Raw genomic sequence first — 20,175 nt, forward strand, 5'->3', positions numbered from 1 at the left:
AGAGAGTGTGGGCTGCCCCCTGCTCACACGAAATTGGGACTCCGATTCAGGTCGCTGAAATCCCTGTCTTGTTGGCACCTGTGGTTTTTCTGCCGTCTCCTGCTCACATCTCCAGCCCCCTGTTCCTGGGAACCAGGCCTGGACTCCGGCATTATTTTAAACTCGCGTTTCGCTGACATATGAGATGCTACAGATGAGGAAACAGGCTCAGAAGGGACTTGTCCAAGGCCAACAAAAGTGAAGGACACGGTCTCCTGGGACTGGGTTTATGCCAGCACAGCCTGTAGCCTTGGAATAGCCAGCCCTTAGCCTGCCATTATAGTAGTGCCTGCTGGGGTGCATTGGAGGGCTGTGGTACACAGAGCCCCTACTGTCCAGCAGCCCCCCCGCTGGCTAGAGTTGTAGAATTGAGGGAATTCATTGCACGTTGGGTGGTCTCAGGGAATTCAAACAATAAGAAGAGCCCAAGAAAACCCCATGATAGTATAGCAATGCTAGGGCAACAGGTTCACAGGCTTGGAAGGGGAGTGGGAGCCAGGGCCAGGAGGTGTGTGGCATCCATCTCAGAAGTTTGGATTTCTAGGCAGTGGGAGCAATTGGAGAATTTTGAACAATGGCATAGCTGCCAAAGTAAGGTCATACTGTATGAAATAGCCACTATTCAATGATTTTTGACCTGCAAAAATGGCAACATCATATGATCCAGCCTAACAGCAATCCTGGAAGATTCATTAACGGGTGGCTATAAAATTCATTCATTTATTATGTCATTCATTAGCTCATACACTCACCAAATTATTTATTGAGTGCCCACTATGGCTGGAGGCTGCTGTTCCAGCCTGTTTGGTCAAAGAAGGCCTCTAGATTCATGAGGGAGTTGAGCTATGGCAGTTCTGGGTAATGGCATGCTAGGCAACGTGAATGGCATGTGCAAAGGCCCTGAGGCAGGAATGTGTTTGGCAGTTTGAGGGACAGTGAGGGGCCTGGTATAGCTGGAGTACAGCAACAAGGGGGAAGAGGATGTCTCAGAGGTCAGAGAAGGAGCCAGAACCTGGACAGTGTGACATTTCTCAGGCCACATCAGGGGTTTGGGTCTTACTCCAGTGAATGGAGGGCAAGAGAATGACAGGATCCGACTTTGAATTTAGCAGCATTGCTGTAGCTGCTGGGAACAGAATGAACCGTGGAGGCGCCACTGGGAGTTAGGAGTCTGGTCTAGTCTTCCAGACAGGAGGTGACAGTGGCTCTGGCCTGAGTGATAGCTGTGGGGATCTGCTTTGGAAGTGAGTTGCAGAGGATGGAGGGAGGCCAACGACTCAAGGGCCACTTAGAAAGGCATTACCCTGGCCAGGAAGTTGTAAGGTGGTGGCAGTGGAAGAGAGGAAAAGGAGGCCAAGATGAGACCCTCCCTTGGGTCTGAGAAGTCACATCCCTTCTGAGCCTTGGTTTCCTCACATATAAACATATCCTGCTTAAAGACACCAAGCAGTAAGCCTCAGATTTCATCTTTCTGGGTTCTTCATCAGTGCTCTTACCCTCATGGGGTTGCCTCTTCCTGTCAATGGCCAGCCAACAGGCTGCTTGTAGGTGAGGCATCAAGCGTGTAGTCTTTGATTTTGGGAGCTCTGGCCATGAAGACCGCACTCTGGATGGCAGGAAACGTTGTCTTTGAAGAGACTTCCCAGAAGCCTCCTGGCCTACCCCCTTCATACTTCTTCTGCTTACATCTCATTGGCCAGCACTCAGTCACATAACCACACCTAGCTGCATGGGAAACTGGGAAGTGTAGTCTTTTATTCAGAGTAGCTATGAGACCAGCTAAGGATCTGTGACTGAAGAGAAAGAGGAACATTGACGTTGGGGTGGGCAGCCACCCCCTGGCATAGTTATCCATCCCATGCTGAGACCGGGACCAAAAGGCTCGCCTTCCACTGCCTCCTCAGCCTCCATTCTGGTCCCCAGCTCTGCGTTTCATGGCTCTGTCTCCCCTTCTGAATGTTCCAGATTTTACTGTATAGATCTCAGGAGAGGGCCAGGGATGTGAACCAGACAAAGGCCACTGGGATGCTAGAAACTGAACCCCAGTTCAAGCCGCCTCAAGGTGAAAAGGGGAATTTATGTCTGCCTAAGTCACTGGAAAGTCAGGGATGGTGCTAATTTTTGAATGGCTTGAACCAGAGATGGTGTTGGCCTCTACCAACCCCACAGCTGCTTCTTGGGGAGGCAAGATAGCTGTTCAAGTGCCAGCACTGCAGCTTCCAGGTTCTAGAACTGCAAGGAAGAGCCTTAGCCTTTCTCTGGCTGCACCTACAAAAGTCCTAGGGTTCATCCTGACTGGATCAGCTAACAGGGCTTGACTTTTGGTCATGTGTCCATCCCAAACCAGTCATAGTGGCTGAGGGCGGCAGTGATTTTGTTGGCCAGACATGGGAGCCCCACCTAGACCGTCTCTTGGGGGAGAGGCACCGCTCACGGGTCCATCAGCCAGCTGGGGCTGCTGTAACAAAGAACCACAGGCTGCGCAGCTTAGACACAGATGCTCCTTTTCTCACAGTTCTGCAGCCTGGAAGTCTAAGATCAAGGTGTCAGCAGGTTTGATTTCTTCCGAGGCCTCTCTCCTTGGCTTGCAGGTGGCTGTCGTCTTACTGTGTCCTCACATGATCTTTCCCCCGTGCGCGGGCCCTTGATGCCTCTATGTCCTAATCTCCTCTGCCTACAAGGACACCTGTCAGATTGGATTAAGACCCACCATGATGGTCTCATTTTAACTTAATCACTGATTTAACGGTCATACCTCCAAATACATCTTGCCCCTTGCCATATTCTGAAATACTGGCGGTTAGAGCTGCAACATATTACTTTTGGGGAGGACATAAATCAGCCCATAACAACGAGCAAGCAGATTGTGGAATGGTTCGTGCTTTAGGGAAAGGCACAGATGGTGTGGTGGGTGCTCAGAGGTGAGACTGGACAGTGAAAGGTGAGACAAGTGGACTGGACAGTGAAGATGGCCCTTGCTCTGGGTCTTCAAGGGTAAGAAGAATTTCACCAGTGAATGCGATCTCTGGCGGAGAGAACCGTGGGGCAAAGATGTGGACATTGGATTGCTAAGAGGATCTTGGACAAGGCCCTGCAGCCTCAAGATGCAGGGGGTCAGAAGTCTCGGATGAGATTGCAGGCCAGCTATTCAGGGGTCTTGAATGCCAGGGATTATTGGAATCTACACTATTGGAAGCCACAATAGTGGTTCCACATTGGTTTTATCAATTGCTACCCAGTGTGGCCCTTGGGGGCTTAAGAAGGCATTCACCTCTCCCCCTTCAGCCTTTTCCTTTTTTGAAATAATACAGTGAACCCCCCCTTGAATCCAGCACCCAACACAACATCTAGAACAAGAATGGGTAATTTACATCCACCCCTGTGAGCATCCCTGTGTGCCCCCTGCTCTCCCCAACCCCTGCTCTCCCCACCAAGCCATACGTTCTCTATTCTGAACTGTGGGTTTCCCATTCCTTGCTTGTTTGTGTCTGTTTTATCATATTGATATAGTCCCCAGAAGTAAATTATTTGGTTTTAGTTCTATTTAATTTTATAAAGAAAAGACATCATCCTATACGCAATCTTTTGGAATTTATTTTTTTCACTTACTAGTAATAAAACCCATCCACGTTGTTCCTTTAGCTGTTGCTGATTCATTTTAGCGGGGGTAATAGACTCTAATCTATGCTCCTGTGCTTTTGGTTGTGGGACATCTGGGTTGCCTCTAAGCATTTATTGTCACATTGCCACCACACGCCTCCCTGTTCACGCCTTCCGGGGCCCATGTGCATGTGTTTCTCTTGGGTGCATACAGAGGAATGGAATTGCTAGTCACAGGTATGAATGTCAACCTGATTTCCACAGTGATTGCGCCAGGTGCCACTCCTGCCAGCCAGCAGTGTTGATCCACAGCCTCTGCAACACTTGGAATTATCCAGACTTCATTTTTGCCTAGGGATTGGGTATAAAATGCTTTCTCACTGTCGTCTTGATTTGCATTCTCCTGAGAAGTAATTCGGGTGAACCCTCTTCCTATATTTACTGACTCTACATGTTTACTCTTCTGTGAGTTGCCTGTTCATGCTTTTTACCCATTTTTCCATCCAGTTGTGTGTTCTTGCCTCAGGTTTGACTGTCGTGGTAGTAGTACTGAGTCATGGTGCAGGGGAGTGAGGCTGGATCAGATAGCACCCCAGTCTATGGTGGCTCATGTGGGGTTCACTCTTTTGTCTTTTCATTGAGGATCTGTGAGGGCCAAGCACTGCGATAGCCCTTCCTCATGTATGGCCTCATCTGCCCCCCAACAGGAGGTCTGTCTACCTTCATCTCAGGCTCTGAGTGAGGCGGAGGCTGACCAAAGTCACATGGCTGTTTTGTGGCAGAGCTGAGATGGGTAGAGAGTTCCCTGATGCTGGGATATTCTTCTCCTTGTGTGAGCCTGCCAGATTTGAGATTCTCGAAGATGCCACGTATTTGAGAACCTTGTCTTGCTGGGCCATGTGGCAACCAAGTGAGCACTGGGATCAAAGTCACATGGCCAGGTTTCCATTCCAGCCCCACCACTACCTTGCTGAGGACTCTGAGAGAGTACCTCACCTCTCCTATCTCAGTCTTCCCATCTGCAGAATGAGGGAGTTGTGTGGCAGCATTGTGCAGGATTTAAAATCCTGGCACCTGTAAATTAGGGCCATCAGAAGGTATCCCTTTGTCCCTCCCAGGAGGCTCACATGCCCATCTCAGACGAAGATGAGCTCAACGAATTGGGGATGCATGCACTGGGTTTTTTTCTTGGTGCAACAGAGTGAGGAGATGCAGAGAAGACTAGGGAGAGGCTACCGGTGCAATTGCTAATCTAAGCTCGCCATTTTGACTCTACCTGTGAATTGTGTCTGCCAGTCTGTCCACCTCTCACCAGCTCCACCACCACCTCCTGGTTCAAAACCTCCATCTTTAGAGACTTGTTGCCCAGACAGCTACATCAGCCTCCTCATGTACCCCCGCCTCCCCAGCTGCACAGCCATCCGGCGTAGCATCTTCCCAGCATTGCTCTGATCATGGCAGCCACCCCCCCCTCACTGTGCAAAACCCTGTAGTGGTTTACTGTTCCTCCAGGAATAAAATACCAGCAGGCCCCCTGGTTCTTTACAGACCCCTGTGACCTGCACCCAGACCCCCTCTCCCCTCCATCTCCAGCCCCTCTGCCTTTCTTTCCACCCTCAAGCATACCAAAGCCCCTCTCACCTCAACGCCTTTGCCCTGCCTTGTCCCCTCTGCTGGGATGCTCTTTTGTCCTTCCATTGAGGACACCCATGGGTAGCGTCGACCACCTGTCCCTATCTGCCCCTTACCTTGCCAGATTTTTCGTATCACTTCACTACTCCAGGGCATATTCCCTATTTGCTCATTTGTGCAGCACTGTATAACAGTTCAGCCCCTAGACTGCCCGCTTGGTTCTTTTCCTGGCTTCCCCATTTACTAGCTGTGGACCTTGACCCCACGGCAGTGATAATAGTGTCTGCTCCATAGGTTGTGTCCCATGGGCTGAGATCATTTAGTCCCCACGAAGCATTCAGAACTGCGCCTGGCACATAGGATGTGCTCCGGAAATCATAGTTGTGATGTTGCTATCATCTCTGCCTTGGGCCAGAAGGCAGCTCTGTGAGGAAGCAGACGGAGGCCTCTGACATGGCGCCTGGTACATGGAAGGCATGGTGACCACAGACAGGCACCAGAGGATGTGGGGACCTCCCTGGGTACTGGTGCAGACACCCGCCCTCAGCTCCCTCTGGAGAGGAGGCAGAGGAGAAGGGTGAAAGGGAGCAGCTGCCAAGAGATAGCAGGTAACCTGCTTGCTCCAGCATCAGGCAGGTCTCCACCCAAATGCCACCTCTTCCAGGAGGCCTTCCTGGACTGTCCAGCCTGAGATTGGTCAATCTGTTCTGATGTCTTTACAGCACTTACCACCTTCAGAAGGGACATTGCTTACTTTTGCAAAGATGTGTCCAATATCAATCTTCTCCCTGACTGTGGGGGTGTCCATGGAACCCAGACCTGTCAAGCATCTTCTCCTGGGATGCCCCACCCAGGGCCTGGCACACAGTAGGTGCTCAGGGCACACATGAAGAAACACATGACCCCGGAGCTCCTCTCTATCTTATGTGCCAGCAGCTGCTCTGAGCCCTTGAGGACAAGGCCCAGGTCTTATTTATCTTCTGACTCCCAGGTCGGTGGTACCTTGCACACAGGAAGCACTCTGTTTCCTCTGTTGTGTGAGTGAATGCTTTTCATTCTGACCTCAATACAAGGCTGAACATTCATTCCCGCACATTTTCATTTTAATCCGTTTTAGCCCGGCATTCTGTTGGCTCTCCCTTCCACCTTTTCATTGGCTTCAAATGGGGTAAACATGCTAATTAGGTCAAGGCCTAGGGAAGACCCCTTCCCCATGGCATGATTCAAAAAGACGTGTTCCCAGTATCTTGTCAGCAGAATGATACTGTCCACCCGCTCCCTTCCTCCACCAGCGTCTCTGGAGAAACATAGGAGGGCTCCCTGGATGACAAACTGGGGAGCTCCCTACTTGGGGGAGCCAGAATGCCCACCAGCATATTAAAGGCCCTGAAAAGTCTTACAGACAAGAGAGCAGCTTGAGCAGGCTTTTTCTGGAGGACCCACTCATCTCTGACCTTGGACTCACTGACCATCTGGTAGAATGCTCTGCAGAGGCACCCCCTGCCCCCCACCCCACAAGAAACACCACTCATATATATATATATATATACACATATATATGTGTGTGTGTGCACATATATGCATATATATATATCCCATTTATATATCACATTTTATGTATATATCATAAAATACACACACACACACACACACACACACACACACATATATGACGTTTTCTTTGTCCATTCATCCATTGATGGACCCTGAAGTTGTTTCCACATCTTGGCTATTGAAAGGAATGCTGCAGTGAACACAGGGTGCAGGTATCTTTCCAAGAGAGTGATTTTGTTTCCTTTGGATATGTATCCAGAAGTGGGATTGCTGGATCATATGATCATTCTATTTTTAATTTTTTGAGGAACCTCCATACTCTTTTCCATAGTGGCTACACCAATTTACGTTCCCACGCATACAGTGTTTTTATTTATTTTTCCCTTAGGGGCTTTTGGTTGAATTTGTAGAATTTAAATGCTCATGGGATCCCATACCACAAGCTCCCCCTGCCCCACCGTGTGTCCGCCATTCATTCATTTATCAGTTCCACAGATATTTACTAGAATCTTCTGTGTGGTAGACTGATGAAATGGCTCTGCCTTCAGTGTGCTCACAGTTTGGTGGGGACAGACAGCAACATCAGAGCAGAAAATGTGCTCTGGGATCTCATAGGAGAGGAGACGGCACCAGGCAGGTAGACTGTAGCACAGAAGGCTGCCTGCAGGGGTCATCTGTGATGGGCTGGTCCACACTAGAGGGGGGAAGGCTGTGGCAGGGGAGAAGCCATCAGGAGAGGCTTGCAGGTGTGACCCAGCCCAGAGCCAGGGGGTCCGGAGTGTGATCCGGGCACCCTGGACTCTAGGGTGTGGGGGAGGGAGGGCAGAAAGAGGCTGGAGAGAGAGGTGGGCATGAATCAGTCCGCCAGTGCTTTGCCTGGGAGGGGAGCTGTCAGAAGAATTTCTTTCCCTTGTGTCAGGGGAGAGACAGGATGTGGGAAGATAATCACATTCTTAGCACATATAGAAATTTGCTCTGTCCCCAGCATTATTGTCAACAAAGAAATGGTGATTTCCCGACATGCGGGACGGCTGCATTCTTTTCCAGATACTCACGACCTCCTGTTTGGTACTCCCCTGCCGGAATTTTTCCAGGGATGGGCACAGATGACCTAGGATCCAGGCCCTGGGAGGGGAGTACCACCCTCCCGTGTCTGCACACCGGATGACTTTAATGCATTTCTAGGCTTTTGCTCCTGTGGCACTCTTTAGAGCAGGGTGACCCGCTGGTCTGGGAATCCGTGCCTCACACAAATGGCTCCGTCTTTTTACCCATTTCAGGCTGTGAAAACAGCCAAAGCACATGTCTGGTGAGCTAATGACTGCTTGGAAGGATGGATTCGAAGGCCTTTCCAGTGAGTGAGAGAGACAGAAGCAAGGGGCGGGCCAGCTCCACTTTCTCTCTGCCATTTCTTAACAATGCGCCATCTTGCCTGAGCGAAAGACCTATTCTTTCCCTATTCTTGCTTAGAACGCAGCTAACAAAGGACTTTTTGTCTCCTTTGCATTTTTTTTTTTTTTTTTGCAAGCCTCAGTTCATCCTGGGTTTTAGCTCTCCTGACACTATTCTTTGAGATGAGTCTTTTGTTATAATGTTCTCTTTCCAGCTTTCATATGGTGGACAGACAGACACACACACACACACTCACATGCTTACACGCTTTTACACACACTGTCATTCACTCATTCAACTATGGAGGCTACGCAGATAAATAATCCAGCTCCCCACAATCTAGTGGGAAGAGACAGAATTCAATTCAACACCAAGTAAGGAGAGCTAAGGTGCTGGGCCACAAGCAGAAGGAGGGGCATATCAGGAAGGACCCTCAGAGAGGGGGCACTGGAGCTGGTTAACCAACAGTGCATCTTGTAAGAGCTACTGGTTATTGATCCCTTACCAGGTGTGGATAAGGGATTGACAGATTCTGTCATGTGCTTTGGTTTTTTAACCACCCAAGCGACCTTAAGAAGGTGACTATATTCCCAGTTTACAAAGGAGGACACTGAGGCCTTGAGAGGTCAATGAACTATCTAAGGTCCTGCCACTGGGAAGTGGAACCAGAATGTGAAACCAGATTTATCGCCTCCAGGGCCCTGCTTTGAAAACACCTGCCTCTCACCAGGCAGATGGGAAGAAGACCATGTCCAGGCTGACGGAACAGCACATGCAAAGGCATGGAGGCAGGAAGGGGCAGATGTTGACCCTTCGTGGACGGTCAGCAGGATGCACTGGCTTTGCCCAGTGAGAAGAGAGACCCTGAGGTGAAACTGAGGCAGGAGAGAAGGGTGGAGACTGGGGGCCTGCACATGCCCCTCCCCCAGTTTCCAGCTCTAAGGGCCTATTATCTTAGCCAGGCTCAGCCCAGACATGTACTCCCAGCACCCCCAGTTCTTCCAGTTGTTCACCGAGAAGCTCTCTAGTTCCTCTGGATGGAGACAGCCAGATGTGGCATTCTGAGCCCAGAAGGGCTGTGAGCTGCCATGCCACGGGACTGGCAAAAGCAACCTTTTTCCATCTGTATATTTTCCAAATCATCATATATTTCAGCCCGTGTCACTGCAGATTGCTCACTCTCTGACCCATTGGCTTTAAATAGCAAAAGAAAAAAAAATACAATGCACTTTGTGGTTTCCAGTAAGATACCGTAAATACACCCAGATAATATTCCGGTGCAAACCATTTACGGTGGCTGCACAGGGCGGTGGAATGGAATCTTTCGGGCAGGCTTGGTCATCAGTTTATTTCCTCTGTACCCACCGGGATCGTTATGGAGCTGGGCTGTGTGGAGGGCACCATTCGGGCTCCCCATGTTCACCTCAGTGATAACACTTGCCTGAGCACCTCCTAGGGCCTGGGCTCTTTACACAGAGGGTGCACTACTCTTCATGGCAACTTGGCAGTGTCCTCCTGGTGGTTCTCGTTTCACAGATGGGAAAGTTGAGATTCGGGGAGGCAGAGCCCTTGCTCAGGGTCCCCCCAGCCGAATAAGGAGTAGAGAGGAGGAAGGATGGATAAGCTCCATCGTATCCAAGTTCTGAGCTAAAGCCAGTTACCTGGGCTTCTGGATGGAAAGTTTACCAGGAGATGTGGGTGTCTTGAGAGTTAAAGAGGATGTGGTGGAGGTGAGAGTGGGGACCCCATGCTGGGAGCCAGGAGAAGAGCCTCGTTCTAGTCCCCCTAGTCTCGCTGAGTCACTGGTGACCTTGGGCAAGTCTCCTGGACTCCATGAACCTATCATTCCAGGAGGAATTTACGTCTGCGGCTCTGGGAGTCTGTTCTCTGATTCTGAGGATGCCTCTGTGCAGGGCAGGATGGTGGAGCCAGCAGAACCTGCCACCCGCCCTTGAGAGCTTCGGCTCCCCTGTGCCCCCCGCTCTCCTGCTTCTGCCAACGGCTCTTCTGTGTCAGGGTCATCACACGGGCTTCTCACACAGAGAGCTGCGTAGCTGGCTCCTCTGAGCTCTAAAGGCACCACAACCGGTGCACCCGGCTAGCAACACTGCCCTGTTTTATGTTCTTCAGAGTCCTCAGCTGCCACTGAATGATGTGATCGTGCTGTCTGTTCCCCTATGAAGGCAAGGCCATGTCTGAGTCTCTCCTGTCGGTATCCCCAGGCCCCAGCACGTGACAGGTGCTTAAGAAATATCTGTGGAGTGATGGCACAGGGCACATGGCTTGGTCCAGGAGATTTGATGGAGGTTCTTCCTCAGCTCAGGGGTAGGAGAGACAGGTAGACTCTCCAGGCAGAGGGGGGTGGGTCTGTTCTTGGAGGGCGCGTGGTCAGCAGTGGCCAAGCCCAGCGTGTGCTGCTCAGTGACTCCATGTGGAAGATCTGGGAAAGTGCCTGGGTCGGGGTCAGGAGGACTGAGTGGGTGTCATGACCTGGAGGCAGGAGAGTGGGTCCGACTCTGGAGCTGAGCCAAGTTTAAGTCCTGGCAGGTTGCATCACCTCTCCAGGCCTCAGTTTCCCCATATGTAAAATGGAGATAGTAATGGTCCATACCTCATAGGGCAGTTGCCAGGATTGAGTTGATCTATATTGAGTGCTTAGGAAAGAGCCTCTCAAATAATAAACATTTTATGACTTTGCCATGCTTATGATGAACTATGCCATTGGGCATAGGATGTCATAAACAGACACCCTAAATGCACTCTTGCAGATGCCTCATAAGAGACAAACAAGGTGGCCTTCAGGAAATCACCCAAGCAGCTGAGACACGGGCTGTCCTGGGAGCCCTGAGAATGGCCAGGGTGTAGGGCATTGCCCTGGAGTGGTTGGAGATAGCATGTGACCTCGAAGTTTGCATCCTGGCTCTGTCTGGGCAAGTCATTCTTCTGAGCCTCAGTTTCCCCACTGATAAATCAAGGCATTACTCACATGGGATGGGTGCAGGAAGATCCCATGGATGGATGCAGTGTAACATGGCCTCTCACCTTGAGAGCCTGAGATTTTAAGATTCTGGAATCCTTTTCTACCTTCTCCCTGCCATCAAAACCGGCTCTTAGCTTAGCAAGCCATTTCACTTGAATGGGTCTTATAAATTATTTGTTGATAGGTTTTAACTGATAACCTAATGGCATCTCTTGACAGAAATAAAGGCATTTTGATAAGCATCCATGCCTTAAGCCAAAAGAATCTCTCTTAACCGTGGGCTTCCAGATGCAACGAGGAGCCAGGAAGAGAGGTGGGTGGGGCTGAGAAAGGACACTTGGGTCCAGTTGTGGCCAGTTTGTAGGTGGGTGGCCTCAGTGAATCACTTTTACCTCTCAGAGCATCGGTTTCCTCATCTGTAAAATTGTGGACAGTGACGTCTACCGATAGGGCAGTTGGGAAACACGACACAGAGAGCCAGGTGTGGGTCTAGCACATAGTAAGTGCTCAACAAATGTTACTTTCAGGCCTTCTCCCTGAACCCAAACCCCCCCTCAAAAACCCCATCTTCTGGCTAACTCTGTGCTGGTACCTTGGAGGAAGTAGGCTGAATGGGCTGAGTTCACCACTGCTCCCCACCCTCCTGTCAGACCTTCTCTGAACCTTTCAGTCGGGGTTGTTTTCCTAAGGAATAGGTGAGCAGACTTTCCCAAATTGCCTAGCCGGGAGCCTGGCAAATAAGCCCTAAATAAAAGTTGTTGGCCACCATTTGAAGCTTTCATTCATTCATTCATTCATTCATGCAATGAAATTTACCAAGTACCTACTATGTGTCAGGCCCTGGGGACCCAATGGGGAACATGACAGAGTGCTTACCTTCAAGGAAATTATATTCCAGTGGGGGGATGGGAGTGGTAGGTGTGTGAGGAACAGACAATAAGCAAATCAATCTAAAATGGCAGGAGGGCTATGTAAAAAAACTAAATGGGGGGGAGGGGAGTTTTCTTTCTGTATCTCCCAACAGCGTGCCTGTAATTTCATCAATTATAATCTCTGCAATACTCACTGCAGTTTATTTAAGCACCAGCTTTGTGCTAGGTGAGACATATTTCTTCCTACAGAGTAGGTGACGCGAACAGGTATGGAAATGGTGACGCAGAGAGGTTAAATGACTCGTGCAAGGTCATCCAGCTCCTGGCGGGGTTGAAATTGGAAACAGACCTGCTCCTTCATTCATCCCTCACGCATTATTGGGGGGGGGGGGAGTTGTAAACAATGGAAGCAAGACAGATGTGGTCACTGTCGCCTTGTGAACCTGCAGTTTGGCTGGGCAGGCAGACATGGCTGGCTCAACCCCACCCACTTGCCTCTGGGTGAGGCTGTCTTGTCCTTCGGGGCATTATGGAGCACAGTGAGGCAAAATGGGACCTGGGGGTAATAATAACAAAAACAACAACGATGCTTGGCATTTACTGAACACTTACTACATGCCTGGCTCTGTACTCAGCCCCTTCCCCTCATTCTGTGGTTCAGTCTGCTCAGTAGCCCATGATACATAGATGCTGTCATTATGCCCATTTCACAGAAGAAACAACAGAGGCTTAAAGCGGTTAACAGGCCTGACGTTAGGTACGCAGGTAGCCTGATGCACAAGCCAGTTTCCTCAGTGGTCAGGTGGGGGGTGGGGGAGAAAGGGAGGGGGGATCAGGCAGTGCCAGTCTAATGTAGGTGGGCAAGGCCCACATCAAGGTCAATGGCAGGGCTCACAGTGACCCTTTAGCACCCAGAGGCATTGGACTTGAGCAGCCAGTACTTGGGTCCCTGGGAACTCTTAAGCCACAATTTTCACTTTTCAGGGGCAGTGGGTGCTGAGGTAAGGGCCAGCTTGGTGGGGAGGGGAAGGCCATGGCCCATGATGGGACTTCACTGTGGAGCGGGGAGGGGGGGTGGGGTCCACCTTGAACTTAGGGGAGTTAACTGTGTGGGGGTTCAACTGCGCTTCCCCGACCTAAGTGGATGTACCTGGGAACAGAAGCCGTGTTTAGTTCGTTGTCTGCCCCTCACCACCTGCACTGGTGTGTGCTGCTCAGGGGGCTCAGAGGGACCAGGGGCAGGTCACCTGCACTGAACACAAAATTACCACAAAGGACGCTGGTCCCACCCCTCCCCACCCTGCCCCCGGCCCCGCCTCCAGGGAGGAGTCTGGGAGAAGGGCAAGTCTCAGATGACCGGCCTGGCTCCCCGCCCCCTCCTCAATTTGCATACTCCATTCTTGGTCTGATAAAGGGGACACAGTCTCCTTTCAGCTGCTGCCGCACCTCCGGCCATTTAATCCCTGGGGACAGACTTGATCTATATGGGGTGTCTGGAGGCCAAGTCGGCAGCTCAGCTCTGTTGCCCACCCGTTGGGTGGCCCCAGGGCAAGCCAGACCTTTCTCTTGGCCTCGTTTTCTTCAACCATAAATGAAGATCAATGTTGCCTCCTACTCTTTACCTCCTCAACCTCTCATAAAGAACTGTTACTTGGGTATGGGGCATTAAGGAATCTGAAATCATTGTTGCACTATTTGCTAACTAACTTGGATGTAAATTTAAAAAAAAATAAATTAAAAAATAACTGTTACTACCGTCATGAATAGAAATTGTAATAAATCTAGTATCTGGGGCCCCTTTCTCATACCAGGCTCTGTGCTAAATGTTTTATCTTTGTTAGTGTTTCTAATCCTCTCAGCTACCCTAAGAAAGTGGGTGGTTGCCGTCCCTATTTTATAGTGGAGGAACTGGAGCACAGAGAGGTTAGGTGACTCACCTGAGGTCACACAGCTGGGAAGTGGTGGAACGGGAATGACCCCCATCCTGTTCTCTTTATGCTCTCCATCTCATTACTCTTTCCTTTGGTGTCACTGAGGGTCTATTCTCACTGTTGGCTGAATCTAGTATATTATTTCCTCGTGTGTTTCATACTCTCCTGTGAGCTGGTGCCTGGCAGCTTTATCTTTGCTTCTCGAGGGGTCTTAGGGAATGACTGGCCTGGGGCCAGTCTTCCCCCTTGACTTGGGAACCCCTGAGCATGCAGAAGGACAAGTCTGAGCCATATCTCGAAGGTAGGGACAAGGCTCCCAGTTTCCAGGATTCTGATGTCCTCACCCCTTACCTTCCCACCTCCTGTGCTGCCTCAGGTAGCTTGTTTATTGTCCTGCTTTGCTGGGTGTGTGTGCATGAGCAGTGACTTTCCCAGCGTGCCCTCTCTGCAATTCTGTCCATCAAGTAGTAGCTCCTTTCCAATGTCCTGCCCCTCTGGGACCCAGGGCCTGATCATCAGGCCTTGAGGCCTTAATTCATGAGCTCCCTTTTCTGCAGAGCCCAGCAACACAAGATGGCCACATCCCATGCCTACTCACCCTGCTAGTGATCAGTTCTGTCCTCAACACACGGCCCCCACGGGTTCCCTTGCCTTCCTGTGAGCCCGGCCGCGCAGCAGACGATCTTATGCAGCATTTCTTAATTTCACAGAATGAAAGCGTTGTCAGGAATCCAGCCTGCCCGAGGTCCAGCCTGTGCATGTGCCCACACTGTGGCTGTCCCCTGTCCACGCTGGGGCTGTCCCCTGTCGATGCTCCCTTGTGCTCAGCGCTCTGCAGGGCACGTGTTACACACACACGGTTTCTAATACTAATGTGATCAATAATGTGTGCAGGGTCAGGAACCTGGTAGGTGCTGAAATAATGCCTTTTCCCAGGTTCGAGCTTGAGGTACAGTGAAAAGGAGAGAGTGCCCAGTTTAGGGGTGTTTGGTGAGTCAGGTACTGGGCTAAGCAGGTCACCGCCACTCCTTTTCCTTCTGAGCAGCTCCTGTCAGGTAGGCACTGGCATCATCTGCATTTCACAAGCAGGGAGACTGAGGCTCAGAGAGGACAAGGAGCTTGCCTAAGTCACAGTCCGGAAGTGGTGGGGCTGGGATTGGAGGCGCTGTGTGAACAGGGGTGCCACGGACGGCTGGCACGGGATGGTGGAGCAAAGCGCCCTGGTAGAGTGAATCCATCTGACGGGTGGGCAGGCCGACGTCAGTCAGACAGTGGGAGAGCAGTGGCCGGGGATGGGGTGGGAGGCAGGCTGTTTGTGTCTCAGCAGCCCGGGTGGGCGAGGCCAGGAGGTGGATGAGGGGTGGATGGGGGAGGCATCTACCTGAGTGTGCATCAGTGTGACCTGAGGCCCAAAGGAGCTTGGAGGTTGCCTCACCCACTGCTAAGGTCACGTGCATCACAGCACCCTGGAACCCTCTCCCTGCCCCTTCATGACTGGACAGCCCTGCCTCATCTGCCTGCTCTGGGTGTGGGGCCTCTTCCTCCAGGGAGCCCTCCCTGAACCACCCCACCCCACTGTGACAGTGGACTTGCTGAAGGCTCACTGGGGCTTCCCAGAGAGTGCCTGGGTTCATCTTCATTCCATACAGCAGACGCTGCTCTCGGACCCATTTTACAGATGGAAAGACTGAGGCTCAGAGAGGTTAAGGGGCAGGATGGCAGCGCTGCTGTGCCCCAGCTACTCAGGACCCTTTTACTCCCACTTAAAGCCCTAGCACCATCCTGCAGAGCCTTTGTAAATCCTTACAGGATTTACGCCATCTCCACGCAGCTGGGAAGACCTGTGGGAAAGGTGCCCCCAAACGCCCTCCCTCCACTGAACCTTCCTGTCCATCCTGCCCCTTTCCACCCTGACTGTGGGCAGTCCCCATCCCTTCCCTACACCTTGCCTTCTCTATCAGACTGATGATGCCTGAGGACACAGACACGAAGGGGCCAGGTCCCAGCCTTCTCGGAGAGGCTCACAGTCTAGTGAGAGGACCATGGGGAAGAGGAGGGGATGGGGCTTATAGGCGACACACAGCCATGATAATAGGGACCACAAAAGCAAGACCTGCTGTGTCAGGCAGGTGCCATGAGCTGGGCACGGAGTCGAGAGCTTGACACGGACAAACTCTTAACGTTCTCTGTCATTGCTCTGAGAAAGGCACGATGGCCACATCCCCATTTTACAGCTGAGGAGACTGAGACACGGGGAGGAGTCATCATTGGCTGAAAGTCCCAGAGCCAGGGATTGACGGTCCTGGGATCTGAGCCCAGGCCTCTGGCTCCAGGGCCTGTGCACACTGGGGGTGTTTTAAGAAATGCCGCTTTGTAGTGTGTTGCCGTTAGTGTGCACACAGTTTACACGGCCACATCAAGTGTGGCGGGGAGTGGGTGGGAATCGACAGAGAGGTCCCCTCATCCAACCCTCCGGAAGCCGGACAACCCCTGCGCTGCCCAGCTGACACCCCAAGGGCATTCAGTGACAGGACTGAATGGGTGTGTGCATGCTGGCGGGTGTCGGGCATTGTCATCGGCCCCAGACGGAGCTTTCTCGGGGGGTGAGGAACGGTAGGCACTCAGTCCGTCTTTGCAGAGCATTACAGTGAGCTCGGCTCCCCTTCTTATCCAGGCTGGCCTTCTCCCAGGGTGCCCCGGACTTGACCCCAGTCTCTCCACTCTTCTCCCTGCAGGGAGCCGGGAGGCTGCCTTCACGTACGCCATCATTGCCGCCGGTGTGGCCCACGCCATCACAGCTGCCTGTACCCAAGGCAACCTGAGTGACTGTGGCTGCGACAAGGAGAAGCAAGGCCAGTACCACCGGGACGAGGGCTGGAAGTGGGGTGGCTGTTCTGCCGACATCCGCTACGGCATCGGCTTCGCCAAGGTCTTTGTGGATGCCCGGGAGATCAAGCAGAATGCCCGGACTCTCATGAACTTACACAATAACGAGGCGGGCCGAAAGGTAGGCAGCCAGGGAGGGGAGCCGGGCGGCTCTGGCAGATGTGCTGTGAAACAGCTTATTCCTAACGGCTGGTGTTGGGTGTCTGGTGGTGAGCCCCAGGGCTCTGCCCTCAGCCTCATTCGGCTGGACTCTGTCGTCGATTTGCTGCTGGTCAGGATCTGGGTATGGCGTGAAGCGTGTCAGTTACTGGAGAGATTGAATAACCGAGTCTCTGTTAAAACTGGATGGAACTCGGCAAGATGGAACGAGGGACGGATGTGATGTCTTATCCTTGGGCCCACAAAATCAGCTATACAGATCTCTGATTGTGGGGAGGAGGTGAAGTGAGTTCAGTAAGAATCATCCCTGTGGAGCAGCTGCCGGGGCCGCTGAAATGTCCTTGCTCACCTTAGTCAAGATATGGGTGACTGTTCTGTCTTTATTGCCTCCTGAGATCCTCCTGGATTCTGGGCTCAGCTTAGAAGAGAGTCAGGGATGTTTAGGAATGTTTCTAGTGGAGGTGCTGGGATCGAAAGGGGGCTGGACATCTCTTCCCATGAGGAGCTGGCTGTCCCAAAGCAAGGGAGCACATGGGTCTTCAGGCCCAGAGTACAGAGTGAGGGCCCATGGGTGGGGGGTGTCACAGAGAGGCAGGTCCTACCGGTGTGAGGACAAGCCACGGCCATTGAGAAACAGATTGAGTTACCAAGAAAGTGAGGCCCCCATCCCAAGAAGTATTCAAGCACAAGCAGCTTGACCAGGCGTCTCGGGGCTCCCAACTCAGTGCTGCCTGGCTTGGGTGCTGTCCCAGACAGAGGCCTGAGGTTGGGAGTGGTCTCTGTAAGTGCCTGTGAAGGCCACGGTGCTGGGAGCCCACGCTGGAGCCCCCAGGCCCAGGAGGTGCTGGGAGAGGAAAGTCTCTGGGGGCCACTTGCAGCTCGATAGAGAAGCCTCTGTGAGCCAGGGCAGATTGGGAGTGAGGGCTCCGTGCCACCTGGGTGGGGGATAGACCACCGCAGTGACAGGACATGTGCGGGCACTACAGGAGCTGGGCAGGAACAGGAGTGACAACAACGAGGGAAACCGTGCACAGGGCTATGGCGAACCAAGGAGCCCAGCGTGGTTCCTGCCTGGTGTGGCTCTGTGGGAATGCGGCCTACTGTGGCCGGACCTTTTGATTTTACACTCAGATTTTTCTGTGCAGTCCCTTCGTTTTTAAGTGTGGGTGTTTAGAACTGGTAGTCACCGGTAGCTCTTAAAAAATACAGAAAAAGGTGAAAAGGAAGATGACCAGAGGCTCCAACACATACATCTCCTGGCAAAGTGTGGGCCGCAAGCTGCCCACTCAGGTGACAGATGGTTAAGGGGCACCAATCTTGTTCTGCCAGAGCCTGTCCATCGGTCAGGTAGTCTTCTAGCTCTGGAGGCATCCGCTCACTTCATCCTCAAGGCATTCCTATGAATGGTCTTATCGTGATCCCCATTTCCCAGGTTAGGTAACAAGCCGAGGTTCCCACAGCTGATGAGCAAGGTCAGAATTCGAACCCAGTGCTTCTAGCTCTCGAGCTGGCCACGCGCTGCCACGGCGTGATGGTCGCAGCACAGGCTGGCAGCAGGCTGCCTGGGTTTGCGTTCTGGCTCTGTCGCTCCTTCCTTCACGAGAAGGAAGCAGAGCTGGCAGGAGTGTCCTCGGGGCTGAGGTGGAGAGGGAAGGAGACGGGGCAGGGGAGCACTTACCCCAGGGCCTGGCACCTAGGTGGTCCTCAGCACAGGCTGGGCATAACTACAAGTCGTGCGAGCATGTGTCGGGGGAGAGGGAGTCTGTCTGGCAAGTGGCGGGGGGTCACGCATGCACACCTTAGAGGGGAGCGAGCCCCCCTGGTGTGCAGAGGAGTGACACAGGCCAGCCGGACCCTTCCTGCTGCTTTCAGGCCTCCCACTCTCTTCCTTCTCCTCTCCAGCCTCTTGCCACATCCTGTGTGTCAGAGCCTCCCAGGCTGCCAGGGTGAGTCACACAGGCCGAGCTGCTCACCTGGCCTGCCCCAGGGTGATGTCCTGGGGTAAAGCGTAAGGCCCTGCCTATCCAGTCCTGTGGCTGGGAGTGCCTACCTATAGCCAGCACACCCCTCCAGGGTCCCCAGCTGCCCATTCCTCTGTATTCCTGTGGTCAGGAATGGGTTATGGCTGGGGTTGCAGATCATAGGCTCCCTCCCGCCCTGGAAGCTGTCACTCCCTGGGGGTGGACAGAAGGAAGGCAAGTGGCTTCCCTCTCCTGGCCTCAGTTTCTTTACCTGTGCCTACCAGGTTGGGCTCCTGTGAGAACTGAAGGAGAGAAGTCCTAGCCTGGGGTAAGAAAGGATCTGTGTATATCACATGGGAGAGGGTTTTAGGAGCCATGTCACTGCAGCAGGTGTGAGGGCCATGGTTGCCGTTCCAGGCAGCTCTTGGGGGAAGCAGATGCTGGGAGCTGTCAGAGATCAGAAAACCAACCTCGGTGGGCTTCCTGGAGGATACGGGCCCCCCAAATGAGTGAGGTTTGACTAAGCAAAGAAGAGAGATGAAGGTAACCCAGGTCTGCTGTATGGAGGGGGTGGCCAAAGGCCAGAGGTGGGGACTTGGGGTCAGTTTGGGGGTCATGGGTCCCTGAAGGGGTAACAGCCACTGTTACCTGCAAGGTCACCTGCCACGTTAAGGAGTGAGAAGGGCCTTGCATTCTCCCCTCAGATCTTCCTGGGGCTGCCTTCTTCTTACTGGTCACCTTTCAGCTCAGATGTCCCCTCCTCAGAGAAGCTTCCCTTTCAATTCCTTCTTGCCCTTTACTCAGATGCTGCCTTGTTCTGGAGCTTGCTCCCCTCCCTAGACCATAAGCTTGATGAGGACAGAGACCCTGTGTGTCTCATTCACGGCCACACACCAGAGCCTGGCATACAGAGACCTTCTGCATACATACAGAGTGAATGGTTGAGCACCTCATGGTCACTGGGGAGCCACTGATGGTTCTGGAGCAGAGGAGGTACGAAAATCATAGAAACTGACTCCAGGGATGCAGAGTACAGCTTTGGGCAGCGTCTGGGAAGAGTGCAGGCTGGGTCCTACTTGATGTTTCTGAGCAGGAACAACTCTCACGGCTCAGGGAAACCCAGCTGAGGGGATACTCCCCATACCTACCAACTCCACTCTAGTTTGGGA

At 52.4% G+C, this 20,175-nt stretch overlaps 1 protein-coding gene across 1 annotated transcript in view; it reads left to right on the plus strand.

The window, feature by feature from the left end:
* The window catches only part of WNT7A (Wnt family member 7A), a 62,732-nt gene that overhangs the window by 7,416 nt on the left and 35,141 nt on the right, over positions 1 to 20,175 (plus strand). The window contains exon 3 of the mRNA XM_019433644.2: positions 16,736 to 17,007. Coding sequence (XP_019289189.1) covers positions 16,736 to 17,007 — 272 coding nt within the window. The remainder of the gene's footprint in view (positions 1 to 16,735; positions 17,008 to 20,175) is intronic.

This window comes from Panthera pardus, unplaced genomic scaffold, assembly GCF_024362965.1.
Source record: "Panthera pardus isolate Hobbes unplaced genomic scaffold, ASM2436296v1 HiC_scaffold_8, whole genome shotgun sequence".
NCBI classification, from domain to species: Eukaryota; Metazoa; Chordata; class Mammalia; order Carnivora; family Felidae; genus Panthera; species Panthera pardus.